This window comes from Notamacropus eugenii, chromosome 4 (genome assembly GCF_028372415.1).
Source record: "Notamacropus eugenii isolate mMacEug1 chromosome 4, mMacEug1.pri_v2, whole genome shotgun sequence".
Taxonomy (NCBI): Eukaryota; Metazoa; Chordata; class Mammalia; order Diprotodontia; family Macropodidae; genus Notamacropus; species Notamacropus eugenii.
The window spans coordinates 162,753,780-162,777,033 of NC_092875.1; the positions used below are offsets into that span (position 1 = coordinate 162,753,780).

At 35.8% G+C, this 23,254-nt stretch overlaps 1 protein-coding gene across 5 annotated transcripts in view; it reads right to left on the reverse strand.

The window, feature by feature from the left end:
• Positions 1–1,373: 1,373 nt before the first annotated feature.
• OTUD6B (OTU deubiquitinase 6B) overlaps positions 1,374–23,254 on the reverse strand; it is a 79,849-nt gene continuing 57,968 nt past the window's right edge. For all 5 annotated transcript variants that reach the window (XM_072603598.1, XM_072603600.1, XM_072603596.1 and 2 more), the window contains 6 exons: positions 22,956–23,110; positions 19,664–19,744; positions 17,684–17,996; positions 9,486–9,547; positions 4,485–4,591; positions 1,374–3,685 (listed from right to left, as the gene is read on the reverse strand). In XM_072603598.1, the coding sequence (XP_072459699.1) occupies positions 3,601–3,685; positions 4,485–4,591; positions 9,486–9,547; positions 17,684–17,996; positions 19,664–19,744; positions 22,956–23,110 (803 nt within the window). In that variant the 3' untranslated portion in view covers positions 1,374–3,600. The remainder of the gene's footprint in view (positions 3,686–4,484; positions 4,592–9,485; positions 9,548–17,683; positions 17,997–19,663; positions 19,745–22,955; positions 23,111–23,254) is intronic.

The window sequence follows — 23,254 nt, forward strand, 5'->3', positions numbered from 1 at the left end:
AAGGTAGACAGGGATGAGAAAGTGAAGAATGGTAATATTCTCCTTGATATCATCCTGTCTCCTAGTAATAAACAGGATGTGGAGGAAGAAGAGTATACAACAAGCTATATGATCGAGTACCATTATTTGATTAGGGCTCACACACGAGGGTCTTATGACAAGAGTGTAACATTAACTTATTCAATCTGAAAAAACAGTAATAGGGAAAAAGAAAATACCTGGTGACTGGGGTCTTCAGAGGTTTAACTAGATGCACAATTTCTCTGCCACATCCCACGACAGGAAGTCAGAAAATATTCTGCAAGTGTGGTTGGCTCCTGGTAAGGCCTGGTATCTGAGACCCTGCTCAAGAGGTTCACGTGGCAGGCAACAAGCCTAGTATGTGAAGCTCTGGTCCTGGTGGCAATAAGTCTGGTATGCCGATAGCTACGGAGAGCTGAATGTGGCTAACTTTCTAAGGAAAAGCAGCTCTGCCTGGCCTCATGGCTAAAGCTTTGATCCTGTGAAGTGTATACTAGCAAAGTTCTCAGACAATGGTTATAGAAGAAGAGATCATGGATTTCTTCACCCTTTCAGTAGGAAATGGCCACATCTCCTGAATGCAGAGCTCTGTGCTAGGTAGAAGGGTAGACACAAAATTTAGATAACATGTGGCTGCTCCCTAGTGGTCTTCAGTTTATGGTTTAATAGTAGTAATCATCATTCTCTAAAGTTTCAAAAGGTTTCTTTTATATGTTTACATGCGTGTAAAGAAAAAACAGCCCCCTCAAAAGCAATTTTTTTAGGATGGAAACACAGTTTACTTTAAACAAGTCTCAGGACACCACAGAGCAATCAGTAATAAAAACCAGTTTCACTTGGCAATACTAGTAGTAAACACTGTAAAAATGTAAATTATTTCTGATCATATCAAATCTGCTTTCAGCTGGTTCATGTTAACCTGAACTGAGAAGATAAATACATAATAATGATGTGCCAATATTCATTTGCCCCCAGACTGTTCTTACTGCATCCCTGTTTTCTCCCTTCCATTATTATTATCTACTTCTCCCGGATGAGCCTCCCAATTAACGTACCCTAAATGAATCTTCACCAGTTTAAGAAATCCTAACAAACTCACCTGATGCCTGAAAACCTAGTTTAAATGGTCATTCACTATTCCGTATTTACCCCTATTACATTCTGGCAAGATGATGTGCTCTCATATTTCTGCAAATCCTAATTCCTTTAAAGGATCATGATTCTTCATAATCTCTATTGTTCTCAATTATGTCTGGATAAAACCAAGGCTGAGTACATCTCTAGTGCAAAATGATCTTTCTATGTTCTTTAATTCTAACCAAGTGAAGGAAATGACAGTTTCAACAAACAAGTTTCATTTGATTCATTCATCTTTTATTATTCTTTTGGCAAGCCTCATAATAGGAGCAAAACTATATTGCTCACAATAATTAAACACATTCTTTTGCTTTATACAAGTTGTAAACATAATAAAGTGGATAAAATTCTTGGACAAAGACATATTCCAGGATTCTGACATATCCCTTTTTGCTCCAAGTTAAGGACAAAGGAAACCCTATGAAGCTCCAATTAGACCAGATTTTATATTATACAAAAACCTAAATTAGCATATGCTGCACTTAATCAACATCTGCCATTATTTAAACTCTGATTTTAGGTTAATACTTAAATGATGGTAAGTAATGTTGAATCAGAATACAAATTCTATAAAAAGAAAAAACTCCCAATAGAAATCTTGTTCATGTCTGCTTTTTAAAATCTCATGAACAAGACAATATTCAGTTCATGATAAAAATATGATAGCTACCAAATGAAAGTTTGCTTTTAAACCTATTTGGATAACCTACTTTGCTAGTCATGTTTCATGATATCAAATTCATATGAATATTACTGCTTAAAAGTTAGAGATTACTTAGAAAATAGGTCAAAAGCATTAATACTTTAGAATTCCACTCTTTGTATATTTTTTACCCAAAAAACATCTAAATTAAATCTTATAAACTTTAGTTATTTACAAAAAAGTCCTGCATATTGGGCAAATATACACAAAGATTAATCTGATGCTGATGTTTTATTTGTATTTATTCTTCCAAAAAACCAATATATAAAACAAAAGTTATATGCACGTGCCTTTTTGTAAAGCAAATCATATGCATTTACGTATAGGACTTAGGAGCACCATATGTAAGTATGGATACTCTTACGTATGTAGCATTCTGGGAAAAGAGAGATCCATCTTTTAAACTTGAACATATTGCATATTATACAGCTATGGGCTCCCAACCAGTGACTTTACATTTTACCCATAACTGAATTATAACAAATGCTCATTTAATGGAAAACTAACATAATACAGTAAAATGTAACAAGTAATTAGGGCTTTTTTTTAAACCCTAAAGACAAAGAGAAAAGCAGGAAGCTTAAAAAAAGGCAAAGAGAAAATGTGCATGTGAACATGGTTAGATTCAGACATTTTGATGATGAGACTTCATCTCTTCCTTTTTTCTTCTTCCGGAAGAAAAACAGAAGCAGTCCATATTTCCCTAAAGAATCAACTGAGCAGAATGATGAGATAGCAAGCAACTATTGGGAAAGGAAGCTATATTTTTTGCAGAAAAAAGCCAACCAAACTGAGAAGTTACAGAGGAAGGTTAGGAGTCAGTTGTGATAGCACCTGAACATTCATGGGTAAAGCAATACAAAGCACATGGATAATCTGAAGTTTTTAAGATAATCACAAATGTACAGCATTAATTCCAGAGTCTAAACCTTTAAAAATAACAATAAATATCTAGCAAATTAAGATGCATATGTCTAAAAGCTTTCTTGGGGGGAAAAATTCTAAGTAATTACATTTTTTAAAAAATCAAGTGTCATACTTTAGGCATAAACTGCTAGGTGTCCTCGAATTTGCCTCATCCACTTATCTTAATCAAGTGATTTACACTTGTATAAATACTATGAAATTCTTAATTACTCAAGCATGCTCTTAGCAGTATCTTAATCTTATAAAAATAACATTGTGGAGAAAATTCAGATCATTCTATCAATAATACCCAGGCTATAAGTATTCAGTCTCATCTGAAAGGAGTATTAGAACTCACTATCACCACTGCCACATGATTGCTGAGTATTCACATCTTCAAGAGTTAGACTGAAAGTTACTAAAAGCTTTTTACTAACATTTAAAAATATGACCATTTAAAATCTATACCAGTGTAGATTAGAGAAAATCTATTTTAGGCTACAATAAACAGCAATATTTGGAGGCTTTGTCCTAAACTTGCTCTGCCTATGTTGCTCTCATATGATGCAACCAAAACCAGTTTTTAAAATGCCACTAAGGAGATTAGAGTTTATTTCTGGTGTGTATTCAAAATCCATTAGTAGCTTTGCAAAAGAAAAAAAAACCCAAAACCAAACAAAACAAAACAAAAAAAGGAAGGAGAAGGAGAGAGGAGGAAAAAGAATTAAAAATAGAAGAGATTCAATTCCCTTTGGAACAATCCAGGCCTTGATAGGAATGCCCAGACTGTCATGTTGCACAGAACCAATATATAATTGTACCAACTTCATAAACTAGCTGCCATTTTCAGTAGCTGTGTCCATCAGTTGTTTCACAGAATTATAATGCTCTCCTAAGCCATATGCATGTCTCATATATCTGGGGGAAAAAGAGAGATTGTTATTATTAAAATTTAGTGTATAGATGTGAATTTTTAGTGAATAGATGTGACAGTGGTTTCCAGTATGGAAGTCAAGAACTAAGTAACTCTTATTCATTATAGTACCATTTAATGCACAAGATAATTCAGTTAGTTAATTGTTTAAGGATCAACCAACTCCAGAAGTGCCTGACATAAAAAGCAGGATACAGTTTACTAATTTAGTCATTGGTTTGGCAATTTTACATATAAAATATATGTGGTGGGAGGGTGAGAAGAGTAGAAACAATGAAATATTGAATGCCAAAAAAAACTGGGAGTTCTCCTTATCTGAGAAACAAATAATTCCTTTCTTTCATGACAGATGTAACTCACCTTGCTTCTAACTTAATATTAATAATAAACAACTTATCAACTTTTCCAAGTTAATGTACCAAACAAAAAATAGTATGTCATTTTAAAATACGTACATAAGCACATCTAAAGTAATGAACTCTGAATAATTCATCTGGTAGCATACACACTACCACTTTGAAACTTAAGTCCTAAAGCAATGAGCTCTTTAGAAATGGCCTTATTCCTGAATCAAATATAAGAATAAATCATCAGGGGTTATGCAGGAATATACATTTTGGCACAGTCTATAGCTTCTATAACCATCTTCCAACACAAGTCTGGTCAAAATGCTCCGCAATGTTTAATTTATCAACAAACAATAAAATATTTACCATTCTATATTCTGAGCACTTTCTATTACTAAACTTAAGCTAAACTGGGTAAAAGCATTTGGATACTTACACAAGCGTTAAAGGTTTGTTTGAATATTCTTCACCAACTACAATAGGAGGAGAATCTGCTTGTATTACTTCTATTGGCATTTGTAAAATGTGAGACAGAGCCCTTAACTTTAAAAAAGAAAAAAATGAATTAATAAGAAAAACACACATTCTGAGCTTATTAATGACCACACATCATTAAAGTAGGTTTTTAAGGGAGGAATGAAGAAGAAAATGAAAATTTAACAAATGGTGAAAACAAACTACACAAGGTATTCTCGCTAAGCATTTCTGGGAACATTAAAACGCTCCAGGCTTAACCATTTACCCTCAAAAATCTAGTAATAAAGGGATTTACCCATTTTAGTAACTTAATATAAAACAAAGCAGGGCTTAAAGTCTGATAAAGATTATGGATAGTAGTGAGCAGCCTTCAGGATACAGATGAGATATATTTGTAGTTTCCTGGATCTGTAATATTGAAATCTCTTTCCCACTAAAATAGGTCAATCAATTGGATAATCCATTCTGAGGCATGGCCCATTTGTGAATTCTTGCTAGAACTCTTTAAGTGCAATTAATAGAACAGGAAACATTATATTCCTCACTGGAGCATATTCAAGCCCACATTGACTTTTCCTTTGTAAGATATTCCTCTGAAGAAGTCCTTTTTCCTTTTTTGGGAGGGGGAAGGGAAGGGGCCTGGGGATGGGGAACGACATAGCAAGCTTGTGAAAAATGATTCCTTTGTTACTGTAAGTGAAAATTGTTTTTATTAAGATCATATATTTAAAGTATTAGAATATTACAGAACGACAGATTTTAAGAATTTGAAGGGACCTTGACAGACATCTAGTCTAGCTCATTTACAAAAGTCCCTCTATAACAAACCCAACATATGGTCTGTCAGCCTCTGCTTATATTATAAAACTGTAAGAGTTTTTTGTAAAGTACCACCTCACTGTGTGAAAGCCAACTCAAATGGAATCTAGTAGGAATTAGAGCCCTAAATTTCGAACTTTTGCAGAGAGAAAACCCCAAGGGAAAGAAAGCTTTCAAAGCTATAAAATGGTCCAGATTTAAGACCAACATGGGCTGGGCCTGGGTTAGGCTACTCAGTGCTAGCAGCTAGAGGTAAAGTAGTCAAATCAACAGCAGGGATTCTTAACCTCTTCTGTGTCACGGAGCCCTTTGGAAGTGAGGTAAAATGCTTCTCAAAATGTTTTCAAATGCATATAACAGAGGATTACAAAGGAAACTAATTATATTGAAATAATTATCAAAATATATATTTTTAAAGACGTTCACAGACCCCAGGTTAGGACCCTCCATCTCGTCAACACTGTCTAGGATTTATGCTTCAGATCACTTAACATGGACTATAGGGAAGATTCAATTTTCCTTGGCTGAACATATGCAAAGTTAGCAAGGGTTAAACTGAAGGAGCTTCCTACATTTAGAGTCTTTGTTTTCGTACCTCACTTATTTTATTTTACTTTTCCTGATTTTTAAAAGCCCTAATGAGGTCTCTCTTTAAAGGAAGGACTCTGGTCCAGACCTAGACCAGCAGTTTCCTGAAAGAACCAGAGCAGTCCAGGTCTAGACTATTGTTTGGCCCCAGAAGAAGGATTACAATCAACCTTTGGGACAGAGGTTTGGCAATACCAGTAACAAAAGCTTTTCTGGGACTCCCAACAATATCACTTTACAGGGCCTATATATTAAAATGACTTTTTTCAAAAGGTGAGGGGAAAAATAAACCTTTTTGACATTGCTAAGATGGCACAAACCCATTAGGAAAGTTGTAGCAATACTCAGATTTCAAGAGGCTGAATTCTGCTTTTATAAATTTTTTAAAATCAAAATTACACATCTACCTAAGCCTTTTGAGTTATCATGCAAAAAGGAATGATGAAAAACGCCAATTCATCAATTAACAAGCATGTATTAGAGACAGCTAGACTGGTGGCCGGACTTGGGAGCCAGAAAGACCTGAGTTCAAATTCTGCTTCTGTGTGACTCTGGCCAAGTACCTTAATTTCTCTTAGACTCAATTTCTTCATCTGTAAAATGAGGATAACATAGCACTTCCTTCCCAGGGTTGTTGTGATGATCAAATGAGATAATATATGTAAAGCCCTTGGCAAACCTTAAAGTGCTACTAGTATAAATGCTAGTTATTATGTTTTAAGTGCTTACTATGTGTCCCACACTAATTCCTCTCCACCTACCCCTTAGCTATCCAAACTGATCTTGAAGTGCAGATCTGACCATGTTATCCACCCCCTTCAATAAAAGCCAGTGCTCTCCATTACTTTCAAGACCAAATATAAAATGGCTCTTAAAGCCCTTCCTAATCTAGCTACTGCTTACCTTTCTAGTCTTCTTACAAATTACACCCCTCCATGTTCTTTGTAGCCCAGTGACATCAGCCTCCTTGCTGTCCCTTGTACAAGATATTCTATCTCTAGACACTGTGTATTTTTACTATTTGTGCCCCATGTCCAGAACTCTGTCCCTCCTTCATCTCCCACCTTCCTTTAAGTCTTAGCTAAAGTTGTCACTCTTTAAAATCAGTACCTCTCGAATAACATGCACACTCAATCTGGTATGACAGGGGAGAAGGGGATAAGTGAGGTATAGGGGGGATGATAGAAAGGAGGGCAAATGCAAGGAGGGAATAATTAGAAGTAAACACTTTTGGGGAGGAACAAAATCAAAAGAGAGAATAGAATAAATGGAGGGAAATATAGTTAGTCTTTCACAACATGACTATTATGAAAGTCTTTTGCATGACTACATGTAAGACCTATATTGAACTGCTTGCCTTCTCAGTGGGGATGAGACGGGAAGGAGGAAGTGAGAGAAGCTGGAACTCAAAGTTTTAGGAAAGAATGGAGAATTGCTTCTGCATGCAACTGGGAAATAAGAAATAATGGGGTACAGAAATCTATCTTGCCCTCAAGAAAAGAGAGAGAAGATGGGGATAAGGGAAGGGAGGAGTGTGACAGAAAGGAGGGTAGACTGGGGGAATCAGAATGCAGTGTCTTGGGGTAAAGGGAGGGGAGAGATGGGGAGAAAATCTGGAACTCAAAATACTGTGGAAATGAAAGTTGAAAACTAAAAATATATAAAAGTTTCAAAACAAACAAACAAATAAATAAACAAATAAAATTATTCCCTCTCCTCTGAGATTGTCTACAACTTAACCTGTATATATATTGTACAGAATTGTTTGCGTGTTGTCTCCCCCATTAGACTGTGAGTGCTTTGAAAGCAGGTACTGTTCAAATATACTTTATCCTAACAGGGAGTTAACAGGGAGTCCATGGAGTTTTGTTGTTTAGTTTTCAGTAGTATATGACTCTCTGTGACCCTTTGGAGGGTTTTCCTGGCAAAGATACTGGAGTGGTTTGCCATTTCCTTCTCCAGTTAACTGTACAGATGAGTAACTAAGGTAAAGAGGGTTAAGTGACTTGCCCAAAGTCACACAGCTATAAAGTATCTGAGGCCAGATTTGAACTCAGTAAGATAAGTCTTTCTGATCCAGGCCAGACACTCTATGCACTGTGACACCTAACTGCCCACTTGCTTTATTAATCCCCACCCCTAGAAATTTATTAGGTGACATTTACTCAGAAATTATCTCACTTGATCCTCAAATCTCAGAAGGTGACTAAGCATAATTATTTTTTACAAATCAGGAAACTGAGGTCAGAGAAATAAAATGATCTTTATTATAACTAAAAACTTCTGCCAATAGGCTAACCACTAAAGATGCTTAAACTTATGACGAAATGTCTTCACTAATGTGTCCTCTGAATGTCATCTCTAATGAGGAATCCTCTTAAGTTCAATGGAAAGAGAACTAAATTCGGAGTCAGAATGCCTGGATTCAAATATCAAGTCTGCCCCTTTTAACTATGTGACCTTAGACAAGTAACTTAAAGAAACGGACACCCAGATAGGTCAGTGTAAAAGAAGGAGGTTGGACAAGATTATCTCTAGAGTCCTTTGGAGCCATAAATCCTATTATCCTGTAAGTGTCTAATTTTCAAATAAATTCTTAAGGGCAACTTCAAGCATTTCAGTTAATCCTAATGTAGTCTTACAGCATTCACTATCTTAAAAAACCCCTGGTGGGTTTAGAAGAATTAAGCTTCCAGTAACATTTACGGTCTATAAATAGGGAAGAAGACTTCTACTTAAAACTCATGAATTCAGCACCCTCTGGTGGCTCACAAGAACTAAATAAGCACTAAGTTTATATCTTCTTCAAACATGCTTTTTCAATGAAAACAAGAAGAAATCTGAAAGACAAATATGCATGTTCAAATGGCATTTAAGGTTATCAATCATTTGGTCAATTATGCTTTTATGTGATGCTGGAAACATAGCATTAAAATAAACAACTATAGGTAAAATCCTGTTACAACTTACCCCAAGAGACTGACCAAACTGTCTTGTTCTATTTCAATTATATTATGTCAAATATGTAAGTGAGCTATCACAGGTGGGTTCTGAGATCCTTTTGTAACATAATTTTTCTTCTCAAGTGGAATGGATTTGTAATTTCCCTAAAAAAGCTGTTTCTACTACCTATTGTAATGGAGGTGTGACTTTTCCCAATACTTATCGCAATCAGCTGGGCCAACAGGGTGGATAGTCCTATAATTAAGTGAACTCTGTACTTCTGTTACTCAAGGATACCAAATATATTGTCAAAACTAGACAACTGGAAAAACTTAAGCAGATACAATGCCAGCAGAGAAATCTATTTTATTATTTATAATGAAACTTTATTTAATCTTCCCCAAGGTACATACTTTAATCAAAGGCATAAAAACACCAGACTTTCCCTATTAGGATGGTACAGTAAGGAATATCGCTTATTTGATGAAAAGTGAATCTTTAAAGTGGAACTGGGACAGTTTGAACAGCATGCCTAAAAACAAATGACTGGATTTTAAAGTCATTTAACAGACCCACTATATACAACCACCGTGAATAATCACAAACTTACCTCAAGCTGACCTCCCCATGCAGCTGTGTTTACAATATCATCACAATACTTTCCAAACTCTTCTGCAGAAAGGAATAAAATAGTTCAGAGTATATAACTTTATAATTTTCATTTATAAATGTCAAAAGATTCAATTCAATAGTACATTTATTAAGAGTCAACGTACATGGCACTATGCTAGGCACTGCAGATAAAAAAAATGGAAACCAAGAGACATGACAAATACCCTGCTCTCAAAGATTTTACAATCTAAGGAAGGGCAAGACACATGGTCAAATAACTGCCACACATGGTAAGTGAAACAAATGCAAAAGAGAGCCAAATAAAGTGCTATGAAAATGTGATGAGGGAGAGAAATTGATTTCACTTGAGGGCAGGATGTCAGGGAAGACTTCCTAAAGGAGGCGGTACCTTGAAAGGGGAAGGTTCAAGAAATGGAGGGAAGAAGTAAAGGAGGCATGAACACAGGATCACTAATTGAGAACTAGAAGGAACCTCAGATCTCATCTACTCCAATCTTCTCACTTCACAGATGAGGAAAAGTGAGGCCTGAAAAGGCTAAGAGACCTGCCCATGGTCACACCAGTAGTAAGTATCAGAGGGGCATTTGAAGCCAAGTCCTGGAACTGGCTCTAGAACCAATGCTTGTTCCCCTACACTACTTTGCTTCCCCAGAATTGGAAGGGATCTTCCATCATTCTGTTCAATTCCCTGATTTTATAATCAAGAAAATTGAAATTTAGCTGGAATATAGACTACGTGAAGAGTTGTAGTATCAGATAAAGATGTAGACATAGACTGGAACACAGGATATAAGGGAATAAATACCAGGAATATGAGTTTGCACTTTATCTGATAGGTTAATAGGGAGCCACTAAAAATTTATGAGTAAAATACAAATACAATTAGAGCAGGGTATTAAAGGACGATGCTTTAGGAAATGGTGTGAGGGATGGGTTCAAGTGGGGATATACACTGAAAGCAGAAGACTAGTTTGGTAGTCTGTCATTATCTTAGTGAGAAACACAGTATGGTGCAAAGAAGGCTCAACTTGAAGTCTGAGGACCTATGTTTGAATCACAGAGTTACCAATTATTACCTGCTGGAGGCAAGTCATTTTTACTTCTCTGGGCTTCAATTCTCTTGATTATAAAATCAGGGAATTGGACAGAATGATCAAAGATCACTTACAGTTCTAGATCCTATAATCCTATTAGAAAGGATGAAGGCCTGAAATAAGAACTGGTAACACTGAAAATGAAGGATGGAAGAGACAGCTCCTTGAGAGAAGGGATTATCTCATTTCTTGCAATCCCACCACCTGAACACATAGGCACTTAAGAAATGCTTGTTGGTTGACTGGTTGAAGAGAAATCAGTGTGAGAGAACAAGCAGGTTATTGATGATATGCGGGATGAGGGAGAGGAAGGAGTTAAAGATAACTCTGACATGACAAGTTTTAGTGACTGGGAGGAGCAGAGATAAATAAAACTTTGTGGGTGGATGAGGTTTGGTCTTTTCTGAGAGGGAGGGTAATAAGACAGAATAAGGGAGAAGACGACGAGAAGAAGATAGAAAGATGAGTTAAATTTCTGACGTGTTCAGCTTGATGTATCACTTAGGTGAAAATATCCAATTGGCAACTGAAAAACTGAATGAGAGTTTCAAGAAAGAGACTGGTTTGGAACTATAGATATGGATGTTAGCTGCAGAGACACGAAAAGTGAAGCCATGAGAATGGATAGTATCACTAAGATAAAAAGTGCAAAGAGAAGGAATTCAAGAATGGAATTCTGAAGTATAAGCATGTTTAAAGGCATAAATGAAGACATAAGATAAGGAGGCAATAAAACTGAAGGAGAGGTGAAAGAGGTAGGAGAAAAAATTGCACATCTAGTTTCATGGAAACTAAGAGACATTGTGTTATCAAGAAAGTGGAAGTGAGTCATAGTGTCAAACGCTACAGAAAGAGGTAAAGGAGCTTTTAAGGGGAAAAAAAGGAACATTGCATTTAACACTAAGGAAGTCATTACCTCAGAGAGAAGGGCTTCAATATGGTAATGGGAACAAATGTCAGACTGTAAAGGTTTGAGGAGTAAATTAGTACTGAAAAATGGAGTCATTATTCAATTGTTGCCCTCCTGTTATTAGGGGCCGTGAGATATGAGCTAAGTCTTGAAGTAAACAAACAAGAACATCAAGAATGCCTCTATAGCTAAATCATTGAGTGTACAGAAAGGAACCAAAAAAAGAATGGAATGGTAGGAATGGATCAAATTGTGAAGGGTTCTAAAAGCTGAACAATGGATTTTATATTTGACACCGGAGACAACAGGGAGCCAGTGAAGTTTCTCAGGGGTGAGAGGGAAGTAATGATATACCTGTGCTTCAGGAAGATCGCCTTTGGCATCTAATTGGAGGATTAATTGTAGTAGAGAGAGAGAGACAAGACAGGGAGAACAACCAGCAGGCTATTACAGCAGTCTAGGGGTGAGTTGCTGAAGGCCTACAAGGACGGTAGTGGAGTCGATCTTGAAAAAGGAGCATGAGATGTGTAGGAAGAAATGACAACACCTGGCAACAGACTGGACACGTAAGGTGATTGTAGTGAAGAGTGGAAGATGACACTTAGGTTGGGAGCATGGCTGACTGGGATGATGGTGATAACCTCAACAATAACAGTGATACTGGAAAAGCGGGTATTTTGGGGAAAAGATAACAAATTTTGTTTTGGATATGAGATATCTCTGGGACATCCTGATTGAGATATCCAGTAGGCATCTGGTAGAAGACTAGAGATCATAACTGAGGCTAATGGTGAACATATATGAGAATCAACTGCTTTAAAATGATAAACTGAATCTGTGGGAATTCATGAAATCACCAAACAAAATATTACAGTGGGAGAAGAGGGTTAAGGATAGATCCTTTGGGACATCCATGGTTAAGTGGGTAATCAGACCGGTAGGAGGGGAACCAGGAGACAGCAGTATCATAAAAACCTAGAAAGGAGAAAACATCCAGGAGAAAAGGATGACTGAGAGTTTCAAAGGCTGCAGAAAGGTCCAGAAGAGTTAGCACTGAGAAAAGTTCACTGGATTTGCCAATTAAGACATCACTGGTAACTTTGAAGAGAACAGCTTCATTTGAATGATGAGCCAGACTACAGAGAATTTAGTAGAGAAAGTGGAAAAAATGCAAGAGAAAAAGGTCCAGGATGACCAAGTTTCTAAACAGGGGGCAAGGCATTTGAGAACAGGTATGGCAGTGGGGGAGAAGCACCAAACCACCAGAGATGGTTTACAGAGAACGTTATGGGATGAATTAGCAGTGTTTAGAATGGCAATGTAATAGTGTTACACTGTTACTAGCACTTGTTCCTCTCTACAACACCTATACATGAAAAACAAATTATGAATGTCAAGACAATTTTTACTATGTCTACAAAAAGTTCTGTGATTATTTATTAGCCTGAGTAAAGCTGCTAATTCTGTTGGAGCTAAACCTAACAAACCAAAATAACTGTATCTGCCAGTGTTGCACACTTTGTACACGTTCTCCCACATCTTCTTTGAAAGAAGGTGCATTTTTTCATCTCTTTGAGTCCAAAACTAGTCATTTTAATTACACACTGTTTAGTGCCATGTGAACATATAAACATAATTTGGTTATGGATATCTGAGTAATTTTTCTCATATAACTCCAATTTGTTTTCTAGAATGACTAAATCAATCACAACTCCTCCAGGACTGTTAGTGTGCTTACCTTCATATAGCACCTTTAACATTGACTATTTTTTGTCAACCACGCTAATTTGCTGAGTGTGAAGAGAACCCTCAAAGTTGTCTTGCATTTTACTTATTAATGATTTGAAGGTCTTTCATATGACTGCATATATTTTTGCAAATCTCTGAAAATTGTTCATATCCACTACTAAATTATGTCCCTTCTAACCTCTGCCTAGAACTTTTAGATTTCCCTCTGTGTCAGCACTATGACTCTTTGAGTGTGCTAACTGTTAACTGATAGAAAACTGATATTTTACTCTAACACAGCAGGACATATCTCTAATGGTTAGGTATTTAACAAAAGGATTCAAATGAATCATCCTCTCCAATTACCAGTTATCTTAAAATAAGTAAGAGTTTTCTGGCTAGTTTCGCAAGGGATTAGAATAGGCAAATTCCCATGGTTCTACTTACTCTATAACAGAAGTTTCATTAACTTTTCAAAAACCTTCAAGGTGATAAATTATGAACTATCACCTCTACATGATTCAACATTAATAATCATGCCTTAATGCTTCTATTGAGTAAGCATGAAACAACAAAAGCTACATAGTTTGATAGTAAGGATGAGATGCTGTCTGACTGGGTCAAAGAACTGTGAGACTACTTATTACAATACTTCCCTCATGTTGAACACTTTATCTTTCCTTAATTTAGTTTAGTATTATAATAAATTTGTTTTATTTTTTGGACTGACACATTGAAACCTCCATGAATCTTCTTTTTACCAAGGAAATGCTATCTATCTCTATCTCCTCCATCTTATAGTAAAAAAAAAATCAACTTTATATTTTTAATAATTTACATATAACTGTACTAAATATTACCTTATTATATTTAGCCTAATGTTCTAACCTTTCAAAATGGTTTTGTATCTTTATTGTTATCTAATGTGCTAGTTGTCCCTCACAGCTTTGTGTCAAATATGCAAATATGAAAAGTATGCCATTTGTGAAGACATCAATAAAAATATTCAGTATTTTAGGGGTCATCTACTTACACTTCCCACACCACCATAAAGCATTGCTAACTACTTTGGATCCGACCACTCAATCAGTTCTGATTCCACCTAATTGTATGATTACCTAGCCCAAAGCTTTGCCATAATACTAGAGATTTTATCAAATACTTTGCTAAAATTTAGGTTATCAACTAGCACTCCTTAAGGGTGCTAGTTGATATCCACTAACCATCTCCTTATTTTTGTCAGGAATTAAAGTTCACTGGCCTATAGTTTACAGACTACTTTTCCTTTCTGAAAATCAGGATATTGTCTTTTTTCAGTTCTGCAGTAACTTTTTATTCTCCACAATCAGTGGCTCAACAATTGCTTTTTGCCAGTTCTTTCAGAACCTGAGGATGTAATTTGTTTGGGGCAGGTAACATGAATCCATGAATGTCATTTAAGGCAGCTAAGTGCTCTCATTTACTAATGATCAATTTTGTTTTGTCCTTTTTAGTCCAAACATCAGTATCCACAGCAAGAAGAAAGACATGAGTTAAGTAGCCCCATCTTCTGTCTGTCTTCTATCATCACTACATCCATCCCTAAGCAGCAGTCCTAACCTCCCTTTGATGGTCCTCTTTTCCCTCAATGTAGCTAAAGAAATCTCCTGTTATCCTTAGCAGCACATTTTAACTTTTAGCACTACTGATGCTGTTCTTATAGGTCCTGTGCCACACTTTTGTATTTATCCTTCATTACCTGACCCTGCTTCTTTCTTTTTCCTTATTTCATATTACTTCCCTTCACATGTGTTCCATGCAAATTACTCTACACTACTTCCTGAATCAATGTCATCTCCTACATCCATGTATTCACATAAGCCATTCCCCATGTTCAGAATGCTATAGTAGTTCCCTGAGAGGAGTAGTTGCTGCTCCCTGGAAAGCCAACCTGCCAATTCGAGCACAAGTTGGGGAATGCTATTATTTCTTTTCCTTTTCCTTCTCCTTCTTCCCTTACCATGTCTGTCTCACCACTTGGGGCACAACAGGTGGCTGCTCTGTCCATAGGAAAATAATTTGGGGTTGCTTATTTTTTGTAAGAAATCTGGCAGTTTAGGGCCTAGATTTTTTCTAATTTTAATTAATTTTATTTTATTTTTTTCAAAAAGCTAGGACAATTTACTTTTTGACTTTTGCAGTTTTCATTCATGATTTCTTGAAAAATAGCTCCGAAAAAACAGGTTTTTATAAAAAAGGCCATTGTGTGTTTCCAATAGAGCTACTAGACTAGCCTTTAAACCCGAATAATTCTGGCTTTATTGAATGGCCAAAAATGGCTAGCCTCCAGCTCAAGCTTCTGTGCCTTACCACTTAGTTTTGATGGTTGTGAATGAGTGTAAATAGCAATTGTTTTCTGTTCTGGCCAGAAATTCTGAGAGTCTACCCATCCCAGACTGATATTTGTGTGATAGTAAACTGGACCATTTTTTTGTCTCAATTCTAACGGAGGTTTTAGTCACTGAATGAGCCTTGCCTCAGACGAGACCTAGAAAGACCTTAATTAAAAAGGCCAAAGTTACCCACTGCATCCTGGGCCAGCATCAGTTGCCTTGACTCACCCTTGTGATGTCGCTAGTCCTTTTTGAGAAAGAGGAAAAAGAACAACCACCTCTCAGAATCCTTCTCATCCAAAGTACCATATCTACCACAGAGTCTTCTTTAATCCTGAATCCTTGGCAATCTCTCCCTCTTCAAATATATTTTGGTATCTCCCTCGTCTCCCACCTTTCATTAAGCTTATCCGTTCATGCTGTATGCCTTCTTTCTTTGGTTACTGTCCCAGAACCTTTCTCCAGGATACTCTCCAATACTTCTCCCAAAGATAGTTTCTGCCACTCCTTACATGATAGCTAAAATAATTTTCCTCAAAGATACTAAAAAAACTGGTGACTCCTTATTGGTTCTAGGACAAAATACCATTTAAAACTGTCCACAATATAACTCCCCACAATAATTCAATTCTCATTTAATATTACTCCACTTTGTGCACTTTTTATTCAAAGTAGGTTGTCAGCTGTTCCTTATATACTAGAGGCCATATCCTGCTCCACAACTCTGTAGCAAGACCCTCCCTCCTAATCTCCACCTCTTAGAATCCACAGCTACCTTCAAACAGCTTCTGTCACCTCCAACAGAAGGCTTTTCCTAATCTCCCGGTAAAGAGTACTCTATTCCTCTTTAAAATCATGTGTTTAGTTGTTTTTCAGACATACCTGACTCTTCATGACCCCATTTGAGATTTTCTTGTTAAAGATACTGGAGTGGTTTGCCATTTTCCTCTCCAGTTCATTTTACAGATGAAGAAACGAAGGTGAACAGGGTTGACATACAGGTAGCAAATGTCTGAGGCCAGATTTGAATTCAGTGAGACAAGCCTTCCCAATTTCAGGCCTGTCACTTAGTTGTCCCTATTTTAAATTACTTTGTATAATTTTGCATATGCTTTGTATCACTTACCTACATATTGTTTCCCTCAAGCCAAATAAGGGAAGGAACTGTTTAATTTTTCTTATCTCTAGAACTTGTGGTGTCTTGAATGTAACAAGTTCTTAATATTTGTTGAACTGAAATAGTTTGAGGTGTCATGCTCCATTAGCAAAACTTAATGAACAAATGACTAAATTAAAAAAAAAATAGAAGACTTATCCTTATCCACATTAGGATACAAACATACTTGGAATGTGTTAAGAAATATGAAAACCCTTTCAGTTTTGACCTTATGTATAAATTTAGTTCTTGATTTTCCAAGAAAATGGAAACAAATAGTGGTACAAAAATATGAAAGCACTAATGTTTGGCTTTAGAATGTTGATTAATCTGTAGATTTATTTTTCTAATCATCTTCTGCTTAGACGAAAATTAAATCTGTGCTCCTGAAACACATAGGTCAAAGAAACAAAGTCATATGGGGAAGGAGATTTAGGATTTGCCTTTTTTCCACATGCATCAAAAACTGAAGATATAATAATCAGCATGGGTTCCTTGCAGCAGCTTTTAGGAAGAGACTGTATTCTTGCTTTTTAGGTCCCCACCAGCATAGAGATGGCAAAATTGCTGGCACAAAGGTGGCAGTCTATTAAGTCTTTCAGATAATGACTAATTCTATTTCATTCCTACACAAAATGATGAACGTACTTTATCTTCTTAACAGCTAACCACTTGAAAAAATTATTTTGACAGTGCAATACCTACTAACATCTATAATCATGTGCTACACATAAAAAATAATCTTTGGACATGATAGTATTTAGGTTATAATTATACGTAATATATGTATCTAATATATATATAATTTTTCCCACAGGGATAAATTTGAGGAGGATAGAATATATAATCCTTTCATACAATATTTAGTTTGAAGACAAAGTACAACAGGGATGCAAATTATAATAAAATCTTTACCTGGAGTATATATATCTCCTGTATTAGGATTAGTTAAGAATGGCAGGAAGTCTTCTACATGATTCTGCATATATTCAGCAGTTTGACTTCTTAAGATGGCTACAGTCAGGGGGCACTCCTGTTCCTTCAGCTGGTCTTCAATAGCTCGGTACATACAGTGGCCATCTGATGGAATCTGTTTAATCTCTAAATGTCTAGCTGCCAAAATTCGTGCAAGTTTCTGATTTTCTAGATGTCTGGCTCCAGATAAGTTTTCAATTTCAGCTTCTGCTATCCTTTCTTCTCTTTCCTTCTCCAATGCAGCTTTCTTTTCCTAAGGCATAGTGGGGGGGGAAAAGTAAGACTCTCACATATTTACGAACTGATTACGTATAATGAGGAATGTATATGTTTCTCGTTATTTATTACAATGGTACAGAAAATCTGAACCTTTCAAGTTATAGAATTTTACAGTTGAAAAGAACTTTTACAGACCATCTAGTCAAACTCATATCCTTTAAAAAAAATCTGTGTGAGGCCTGTCAGTAATAAAACTGCTTCTCATTTACAGATATCAAAGTACTGATCTCATGACCTGTTCCCAATCTACAATGAATGTAGTAGTGTCAGATCCAAGCCTGAGGCTAATCTATGCCTCCTGACTCTCTGCTTCATATCACAAGACCATAATATGCTAAGATCTTCATGATGCAAGACATTCCTCTTGCCTACTGATATATCCAATCAAAGAAACATTTTTATATTGTCATATATCTAATATTCAAAATTTTAAAGATCCATATGCTGTTTGGTCTGCCCCAAAGTTTTGCAAAGAAATTAAATTCTACAAATTTAACTATTTGTTAACTCTTTTAATAAAAAGTTTTTTCTTTTTTCTTTAAATAATAACTTTATTTATTTTCAGTGTTCTATAATAATAAAAAGTTTTAAAATTTGCGGAAGGGGTGAGGTAAGGAATAATAATGCCTCTCAATCAAGACACCCATATGGAGAAAAACAGGAATAGGACAGTATAACTTCCAAGTCAATTAACTGAATGGCAGTTGAATATTCCTAATATAAATGGTCTCTTTGAAATAAAAAAGTTGTAAAAGGAAAATGGGAGTTCTCCTAAGCACTAAATTAAACATATTTGCAGGAAAAGAATCAGACTTTGATGTTAGAAGACCTAGATTAGAATTCTAGCTCTAAGATATAGGACTCTTCATTTAACATTAGTCTATCTCCTCATCTGTGAAAGAGAAGATAATATCAACTTCTCAAAAAAAAAAGTAAGATCAAATGAACTAAATATGAGAAAGAACTTTCAAAACTTTAAAATCAGAATATGAATATAAGGTATTTTTAACATATTTGTCAAAAGTTCAACTCTCTATCTTCTACTCTGAAGATGGACCCTGTGAATACTACCGGAAGAAATTGCCTGGTCATAAAATTTCTTAATGGAATAAAATTTTAAGTGTATATGGGTAAATTTTAGCTATTCCTGACAAACGGTCCTCAGCAATATGCCACTTTTAATGTTGCTGTTTGTGAAGAGACTATTCTATACTGAATATAATACAAAAAGCAAGACTGGAATAAGTCTAAACACTTCCTCACTTCATAACTACCTAACTCTATCTTTGACTACTTTTATAGTTATCTTGCTGTACCCAGAATATATCATGCTCATTCACACTTCTGTTTCTGTCCCTGCTATTTTCCCTTCTGAGCATTCCCTCTGCTTTCTTATATAACAACGCAAGAGCATCCCCACAAAGATTTGTCTCAAATTTGAGTTCCCAGAGCACTTAAAAAGAGTTTGTACCACACAATCTCCCATTTGTATACTGCCTTGAAGCATTCCCTAGTTATTCCCTTGAAGAGAGAAAAAACTTAAGTCTGCAGTCAATTTCTAAGTTTTTCAAGGACAGAAACAATGCTTCTTTGTTGAACACAGTAGATATTTAATAAATACTTGATAAATTTGATTCATACCCTCCTCTTCTGTGCTTTTGATATCCGAGGCTGCTGATTCTCAATATCCAAACTTGCAATGTTAACAACAACAGAGTCTATCTAATGAAAAAAAACAAAAGCATTGATAGTTTATGGAAAATTATTAACAGATTAAATAACACTAACAAAATTTTTCAGCATTATTTTTAAAAAAAGAGAATCTGGCTAATCACAGCTTCAATTTGAGAAAAAGCAACAAATGTTATGATGAGATGGTTTTATTTTTACATTTTATCTGCACAAGAACTCCTAAGAACTTTATTTCTGGCTTCCAAACAGCTGAATTATCTCACTTCGTTAATCTAAAACTTATAAAACTATGGTAGTCAGGGCCTCAGCTCTTCTAGATTTTATAATCTATACCAAAGTGAAAAAAGGCACATACACAGAGCACATTATTTAATACTAACATCTAGTTTACCTAATGTAATGTACCAAAAAATCTAACATTTACCCTTCCCCAAAAAATGCACCAAATTTTACCACACTAAGATTATAGCATTTCTACAAGACAGAGCAACCACAAAGTTCTGGCAAGTCATGTCTTAGCCTTCTTTGCTTGGAGGCAGAGATCCTTGCTTAAAAACTCTTGCTTGCTATACGAGATGCATGAAATTCATTGGAGAAAGCTTTGATAAAACTACCTGAAGTGCCATTATTTAATTGTTCTAAGGCAGAAGGTCTGCAAACTATGGCTTGTGAGCCAAACCCTGCCCATGGTCTGTTTTTGTAGCTAAGAAAGGTTTCTATATTTTTAAATAAAGTCTTATTATATTTAAAAATAAAAACCATTCATAGCTTGTGAGTATTTATTTGCTGATCTCCCCTCTAAGAATATACTCAGGGCACAGGGGGTCTAGAAAAACCAAGGCTACTTCTATTACCAAAGACTACCCATGGATCACCTTTTCCCTTTTAAAAGGTTTGAATTCCAACATACAACTGTAATTTGACTTATTTGCACCATATGCACCAATTATGAGCACATTCAAAATGAATCTAGGAAAAGGAGAAAAAACAAGAGTATTTCTAAATGTGCTTTCTACCTTGCTCTATCTACAAACTGCTGGTAAAATACAAGGAGTCAGGGAAGGACCACAGAGCAATCTTGTCCAGCAGCTTCTTTCTCTTTTAACTTAAAATCTTGAGCAAAATCACAAGCATCACAACTAACTTTTAGAAAAAGGATATAAATGAAAGGCTAGATATTTTTACATGTCTTACCTTTCCTACTACAGAGCAAATTCTATGAAGACAAGAATAAGTCCATGTCTCTGTATGCCCCCATTATGCCTGGCACAGTGACCTCCATATAGCAGGAGCTATATAAATCAGTTAAATGAATAAAAGACTATAAGCCTAGCAAAACTAAACCATGGTTTTTGTTATTATCACTCCTTAATATAATAGACCTATTAACACTCATGGCACTTGTTATATACTCAAACAAAAAAAAATATCATCCATACCCTCAAGATTACAATTTTATAGATATAGAAAATCAGAGACAAATAGAGATAGATGTAAATGCATGGGACAACCAAGTGAGACATAGTTTTCAGCAGAGAAGAGAATAAGGTATGTTTCAAGAAGAACAGAACACTTGGCATTAAAAGGTCTGAAGAAGTGAGAAGGCATGTCAGCAGGAACAAAAACACAAGCAGGCCAGAATAAATTCAGGGAACTGAGAATTTTAGTTTGGATGAAATCTAACATGAAAGAGAGTGAATAGTGAGAAGAGTGTTAAGGAGGGATGGTAGTGAAGATTCTTTAATGGCATAATAAAGGGTTTACATATGATCCTGTAAGCAAGAAGAAACACCAACCAGGGGAAAGAGATAATCCCCCAAAATCCATATTAGAAAAACTAAGATGGCAGAAGAGTACAGTACAGACTACAAGGGGAAGAGAAAAGAGACAGAGAATAGTTGGTATGAGAGGGCTATCCAGAAACAGTAAGAATTAGGGTTAAGCCACAGAAACATGATAGCTAAAACTTGCCAAAGCAATTTAACTCCCTTCTAAAAGACAGGTTAATATCAAATATTCATGTATAGTTTCAGGGATATACTTTTTAACATCCATACCTGACCTCTTGAAATTAACTAGAAAATCTGATGACAAAATCAGCTGATGATAAAAGCAGTGCCCCAAAAATGAAGGTTGGCAATATACTCCATTAAGTACCAAAGCCCACTGTGGAAGAATGCTGTCATACCAAGAGAACTACACCAACACTCTCTTCCTCCTGAGTTAAAATAGCACTTTATAATCTCTCTTATTGTTCTTTAACATTATAACCTTATATTAAAGTTATGTGGATATCTGAATATCTTCCCTCCTAGCCTGCATATTGCATGAAGTCAAGAATGACCCCTTATTCGTCAAATTCTGTAATGGCAGGAATTATGTCATATTTCTTCTTTGTATGGCCTACAATAAAGATCAAAGTACCTTGCCCACATTTGATAATCAGTTGAATAAATAATTCAGTATTGCAAAAGTTGCGTGGGTAGGAGGACTTAAGAATGAAACACTGAAGACAGTTTTAAAAAATGTACACTTTAAAGTTCTGTTGAGGTTTTTTCTTTAAATGCTTTTGATGCTAGATTGTATTAGAAACAGAGATTGATAGATAGGGATGTTGACAATAGCAACTTATTATTTAAAATCCTTCTGCTGATCTACTTATCTTCATCAGGATATCCAAGTTAAGACCAAGTTTCTTAAAAATAGAAGTCTCTTCTTTCCTTAAGCTTCCACACCCAAAAGAAGAAAGTAGGGTGCTCCTATATAAAAGTGTAGGTATTCAAATGTAAATTAGAGCCAGCCTTGAAGACAGGAAGAATTTAGTCTGAATCTTGCATCAGAGGGCTGCAAAAATCATTTAACTTCTCTCAGCTTCAGTTTCCTTATCTGTAAAATGTATATAATAAAAGTGCCTCCCTCATAGGATTGTTATGTGCCTCACACCTGTAAGTATTATGCAAATCTTAAAGTCCTATATAAAAGTTATCATTAGATTCTAAGTTCCTTGAGGACAGGGACCATGTGGTTAGTGTCTAGAACAGTGCCTTGCATGTGCAGGTACTTAATCCACAGTGTGCTGTTTTTGATGAACGATGAAAATTGTAAACCATGTATTGGTTTCCTGGTGTTTCTGCCAATCTTATGCCTTTCTACACCATACATTCTACAAAGACAAGAGCAAAATACAGAGTTCCTAAAGAAAAGCTACAAACAAAACTAGATGGGATATGCTGCCACACACCTTATCCTTTGCATGTGAAGTCAGCTTCAAATGCTCCAGTTCTTCTCTGTGTCTCTGTTCCAATTCTCCTTCCAATTTAGCAACATCCTCAATCAATTGCTTCCTCCTCTTTTTGTCATTCTTGGGAACAGCATTTTTCATACTTTGAATTTTGGCTGAAGAGACACCAATGATGGTTAATTAGAGTCCCAGGAAGAGAAAAGCAAAGAGAACGAACGGGACAGCTGGTAGAAGCAAGAACACTCAGTGGATACTTAGGAGATACAAGTTCTAGTCCCAGATCGGCCAATATCTCGCTG